General features: G+C 30.5%; 1 protein-coding gene across 1 annotated transcript; it reads right to left on the reverse strand.

Annotated features, from left to right (window-relative positions):
• Positions 1–1553: 1553 nt before the first annotated feature.
• On the reverse strand, positions 1554–4078 carry LOC106129917 (uncharacterized). Its single transcript, XM_013328616.2, has 2 exons — positions 3960–4078; positions 1554–3560 (listed from the first exon to the last, which is right to left on the reverse strand). The coding sequence occupies exons 1-2, from the start codon at positions 3966–3968 to the stop codon at positions 1812–1814; spliced, it is 1758 nt and encodes a 585-aa protein (XP_013184070.2). The 5' UTR covers positions 3969–4078; the 3' UTR covers positions 1554–1811.
• Between the last annotated feature and the right edge of the window lie 2442 nt (positions 4079–6520).

Raw genomic sequence — 6520 nt, forward strand, 5'->3', positions numbered from 1 at the left:
TCAATACTTCCAATATTACCTAGAACAGATTATAAATAAGAAAAGGTTACCTTTTGCTGAAATTAAGGACGTCCTGGCAAAGAGTTAGGTCAGGAGTACCCGAAACCGCCGAGCTTGCATAAGAGTTATGAATTTGGATGAAGCGGAAGGAAGTATGCAGAGACCGTGGAAAGATGCACTCTCTGCCTACACCTCCGGGAAAAAGGCTTGATTTTATGTATGTATGTATGCTTTGTTTGAAAGATGCTGCCAGCAATTTCCTACAAAATCTGTCCAACGCATGTAAATAGAAGTCATTGGCATGTTTTGTCGCTCATTTTTCCCTTGTTAAGTGTATTTTAATTGTTGTCACATCATCAATCATGGTCACTGAATAGATGGGAGCGGTTCCATGGGGCGAAATGTAACTACTTTAATCATAGCTAATATACTTAGATCAAGTTTTTTTTTAGCTTTTTGGTTTGGTTGTTATTATTTTCACAATTTTCTTTAGCTTTCTGGTTTGTTTGCTATTTGATGCTCTTCAAACCAGTTGGTTAGTGTTTTTGTTTTAAGACACATGGTTTAGAATACAAAATATACCTATATTTTTTTTAATTTAGAGCAAGTTAGATAGTTCGCCAGTTCACACATGTTATGAAAACCAAGAGTGTTAAGATTTGTTTGTTTGTAATATATTTTTTTTTATTTAGGCTAAACCGCGTATATTTGTAATCGCAAGTATGAATATTCCTATAAAAACTACATTTTTTTTTTATAATATTGTAATGGAGATAATATCATAGAAATGGAGCAAAGCTTGAATGCACTGGAGTTATATTCCAGAAGTATGATTCAAGATCCAGTAAAACCCTTGTATTTTTATACATACATATAATCACGCCAATATCCCTTGCGGGGTACAGTTACAATAGTCTTGAAAAGACTAGAGGCCACGTTCAGTTGTATGGTTTAATGATGGAATTGAGATTCAAATATAGACAGGCTGCTAGCCCATTGCCTACAAATGGAATCCCAAGTTTTTTAGCGTTTCACTTTTTATTTATAATTAAAAAAAAAATATCTGTAGCGTATTTCACCTACAGTTTGAATCATGAAACTAAATATGGTGTCTGGCTATTTATATACATATATATAAAGGGATTATAATTGTGAAAGGAATAACAAAATTCTTATTTTAAAAACTGGCAATGTCTTGGAGATGAAAGATTCTAGGAAATCTTCTTCTTCATCATTGCATTTGTACACTGTATTACCAAAGAAAAAGTAATATATCTTAAAAAAGGGAGATGTTAGGAGTACCCGTAATCGTCGAATATGCATGAAAAGAGTAATGAGTGTGGAGGAAGCGGGAGAGGTCTGTAAGGATCGTAGCAAGTGGCATTCCAGTCTCTGCCTACCCCAATGGAAAACAGGCGTGATGGTTTGGATGCATAAAAATTATAACCAAATTTCATTCCTTATAAATTTATTTAATAAATAAAATAGACAGGATTGGCAAGTATAAGGTTAAACTAGTAAACAATAAAAGGCTAAACTTTAATTATATTACATTCCATTAATAAATAAATGTTAAAATAACAATGCATTTGGTGATAGTACTTTGGATTAATTTTAGACATTTTGGATTATGATAAATCTTTATACAGCATCATCTTAGATAAATTAAATTAAATTATTATTAAAAATGATAAACAATTTTACATCATTTCAGTTGTAAACTGTTTATTATAGCCTCAATTTAATTATCTTATCATGTATTACTATTAGTCTAGTTCAAATTGGCGGGAATTTTAAAAATTCATTCTCGCTCACATATTTTGTTGCAAAATTTTTCTTTCATTTATGCAATTCTCCAGCTCGTCGTGATATTTATCAATTTTAGCATCAAATCCTGGACTTTGAAGGCCACAGTCAAAACTATTACCCGTTATTACCTTCTCTTGATTCAATGTCGAGTCAAATCTAACTTTCTTCCCCGGTGTATTAGTCCTGTTATGTGAAATGTCAGCATTTTCTATACCTCTCTCTTTCAGTGGAGTTACATTCATATTTAGCCGGGTATTCCTTATAGTTTTAATAGTTTCATACTGATGTTCAATGTCATCATCATCATCAATTTCCTCAATCTCTATTTCGTCAGAGTTATCCAAATTTAAAGCAGGATTTTCTATTCCAGATTCTTTATGCTCAGTTTTCTGTTTAGGTGGCTTTCTTGGTACTTCATAAGGATTAAGTGTAACATTATGTTCAACTTTTTCACCTTTAAATGTTTTCTTCAATGTTTTAAACACTTTCTTAGACAGTTTATTACTTGCTCTTAATATAGATCTCTTTAAATCCTTTTTGTTTTCATTAGATTCGTTAGAGCTGTTAGGCTCATGTTTGTTTTTGTTCAAATTCATAATGTCTATAGCACTGAATTGAGAAACATCACAACCTAGTATTTTGCTTTGCTTGTTATAACTGACGTCATTATAATCACCACTAACATTCTCGTAAATTGGACTTTCAGATCTGTAATTATCAATATTCTCATACTCATGTTGATCAACATTTAGTGATTCGTTCATAGTAGATATAGTACTGTTTGTGTCACAAGCAAACAGTTTCCTAGGCATCAAGTTACTTGGTTGTGGAGCTTGGCATCGAACGGGATTATTTAACATTTCATCAGTATATTCCTGTTCTCTCATTTCATCATTAAGAAAAGGATTTTGATCACCAGCAGGACAGTCCAATTTCAAATTTGGATCTAAAAATGGATTTGTTATTGCTTTTTTCTCAGGGATTCTTTTCTTCTTTGTTATAATTGTTATAGTTTTGATTTCCATGATGTTGCTCTCATTAAGATCATCATCTAAGTAAAGAGATTGGTTGGAAAGATTTGGCGAATCCAACGCTAGTCTATCAATGAAGCTCAAACTCATATTACTTGTGTTATTTATGAATATTTGGTTTGTTACATTGGTCTGTATGTTAGTTGTATTTACTGTGGAGTTATTAAGGATTTCTGTTTGGTTGGCTGTACTTATAGATTTTTGTTCTAACACTGATATTCCAGAGTCCATTTCTATCTCGCTTATATCAGGTTGGAATATAGAGACGTCCATATTTTGAGTATCCCTATATGGCACCATGGCACTGTCAGTGATATCTTGTGGTACATAAGATAAGTTTGTTATGTTAGCATAAATGGGTTCCTCGCTCTCCATAGAAGGTGGGACGTTTTCTTTGGATTCCAAAGCCTGATTATAATCGTAACTTTTTACAGTTTTTCGTACATTCTCAAGTTCCCTTACGAGGAATTCATTAACAGCTGCCTTACTTATTCCTACATCTAAAGCTGAGTTATCAAACGTGACTATTTCACAGCTTTTGGTTCGTTTTCGTTTCTTTGGGACAATTTCCATGGCAGTGTTGCACATAGGATCCTCGTTGGCCAGTAAGTCTAAAGCGGGGTTGAGGTATGCGGTGGAACACGGAGTAACTATCTTCCTCTTTGTTTTAGAGCTCGGTATAACTTCAAATTGATTGTTGTCAATGGAGTCCATGGTATCCTGCAATTGTGAAATCTTTTTAGTCCACAGAAATAATTAAAACTGCAACCGTCATACAAAATTTTAAAAACATTAGATTTTTAAATACTTCTCGTGTTTTGATATAGTATTATGGCATTACAATTGTGTATCGTTCATCATTTATACCTACAAATAAATTGAATAATGATGAGTTCTTTGAACAGATATTTATAATAAAAATATAGTTTGGGTATAATGTAGAGACGAAATATTTGCGCCAAATTTCGTCTTATAAGTATAATTCTTATTGTTTATTTAAATGTCGGATCATTACCAAAGTAATTCTGGATTCCTGGAGCCTTTAAAACAATTTCAACGAAACAAAATAAGTATAAAACAATTTTAAAACAGTATGTTAATTGTAACTTAGAAACTTACCGAAAACATCAATAAGTAATGTCTCAAACATTTGGAACCAAGCACGACAGTATTTGACAACGTATATTCTCACTTTTTTAATTCAATAAATTGCTTTCATGTAATGTTTTAATTCATAATTTTCGTTTTATCCAATGGTAAACAAAAAACCGGAGGCAGGTGCAAGACGACGGTTAGAAAATAATGACAGATTAAGGTTGCCAGCATAGAAAATATTTTCTACCATTGATCCCCAAATATGGTAGTTTTCATTAGTTTTATTAGGCTTGTGTTTAAACGCCTACCAGAAATGCACCTATATTACTTCCAATAAATTCGAAGTGCCTGCCATAACGGATAAATGCTCACCAAATTGTGTATCACAAAATATTCTAGAAATAAAGCTATTTTGCTTTTTATTACATTCTATAAAAATAAATACACACCTTTAAAGTCAATTTGAGTCCAAATTTTGTAAATTATCGCTAAGGAGATGTTACCAATATTTTATTTTATTACTTTCATTTTAGTTATCTATGCTGAGGGAAAAAATTACAGTCAACCGCAAATATTTTTTTCATACCAAATATAATATTGATTACACCAAACACAAGTTACATAATTAATGCATTATGCATTTAATTATATATTTTTATGCAGTTACATAATTACTTTGTTGTCAATTATTGCAACACATAATGACTAAGGTATACAATGAAACAAACCATTGGTAGATGAGGAAATAAAAAATCTAAATTAAAACAGAAATTTTATTAAAGTGTTCATAAGATTAATTTAAGAATAATCAATGGCACTTCAAAAGGAACACAATAATTACAGTCTTATACAATCTTATCTTATAAGATTAATTTGTACTTAAAAATAATCAATGGCAATTTATATTTTACGTATATATTACGTAATCTTAGCTTGACCATAATATATTTTGGATTTTGGTTACATAATTTGATTACAAAAAAGCAAATTTGAACTGTACATTTTGGTATCAATGTTACTGTTTTAGTGAAACAATATTTGGTGAGCATTTATCCATTTTGGCAATCAAAAAGAATATTTGTACACAACGTACGATTATTTTGACGTGTGTATACTTATTTTGAAGCTTAATACGTTTTACTTTGGGAAACTAAGTATAGATTGATTTTAATTTATATGGAGTTAATTTATTTTACTGGGTACTAAAATTTGAAAAACAAAAGCTATTTTGGTGAGCCCTTAAATTGTACCCGTTTTATTATTGTTAATAGAATCACAGTTCAATGTCTTAATTCACAGAAATTCAAGAAGAATTGTAAACAATTATAAAACCACAGAATTTACTTGTACTAAACATACAAGTGGTCCCATAATTTAAAACAACATAGCCACAGAGTACTGATATTAGTCGATCAGTAAATTGCGATCAAGGCAGATAAATAGTATTTAAGTAAAAATTATTTATGGTATTAAGGGGAAGTTAAATGAAATACCCAAATAAACGCTCAATAATATATTGCTAAAATTTTGATCACAACATCGGGTTTCACAAACCAACAGATTACAAGGTACCTACACAAAGCTATCACAAAACAAACCCAACTCTAGGTGTGTATTAATTCACAAAATACTTAATTAACATAAGGTAAATGCTTAAGTACAATACCATCACCATTTTTAAAACAAAAGTACACTGTCTTCACCCAAATAAATATTTTTTCTTTAAAATTGGTAGTGCATTTTTGATTATCTTCAGGTTGGATTAAGGGCACAGATGAACTCATAATGTTACTAGTGATATAATATCATTATATCATAACATTCTTACATAAGTATATCTATTTCTATAACTATTAAGTAATTCGGCCATATGATTGATCCGAGACTACCAAATGTTTATTCTTTAAAAAAAGGGTTTATTCGAAAGATTAATAATTGATATTCAAGAGAAACTGATTATAAACGGAACTTAATTTTTGAAAGTAATTAGTATTGCAAACATTTTTCAAGCAATAAAATTTTTAGATAAAACTCGACGACAAAACGAAACTGTAATGGATTGAAACATAATATACAGTATCAATTTTTCATCAATACACGATCTCGAAATGCAGCGCAGTATTCTTTTTATACAATCGTATCTGGTCCTATTAATATATTATTCAATCAAATAAACTTTTGTAAATCAAAAGTAAATTACACAGAAACAAATTTAAGTAATCTAAAAGTTGTCATATGGTAACGGTAACATGTAATTGTCATATGGTAACATGTCTTTAACTTAAGGTAACATTCATACATCTCAATTTTATCATTAAGCCAAATAGCTGAACGTGGCCGTTCAGTCTTTTCAAGACTGTTGGCTCTGTCTACTCCGCAAGGGATATAGACGTGACCATATGTATGTATGTATGTAATATACATATAATTGGCATGCGGTAACACGTAAGTAAAGAAAGCGTGGCATACTTAAAATTTATTTACATACATGATTCTATCTAAAAAACAGTATCATTAGGACGAAAGAAAAATACTTATCTTGTTCAATATATTCACTTCTTGATTTATATATTTTATTGCAATAA

Source organism: Amyelois transitella, chromosome 22 (genome assembly GCF_032362555.1).
Source record: "Amyelois transitella isolate CPQ chromosome 22, ilAmyTran1.1, whole genome shotgun sequence".
In the NCBI taxonomy this organism is placed as follows: Eukaryota; Metazoa; Arthropoda; class Insecta; order Lepidoptera; family Pyralidae; genus Amyelois; species Amyelois transitella.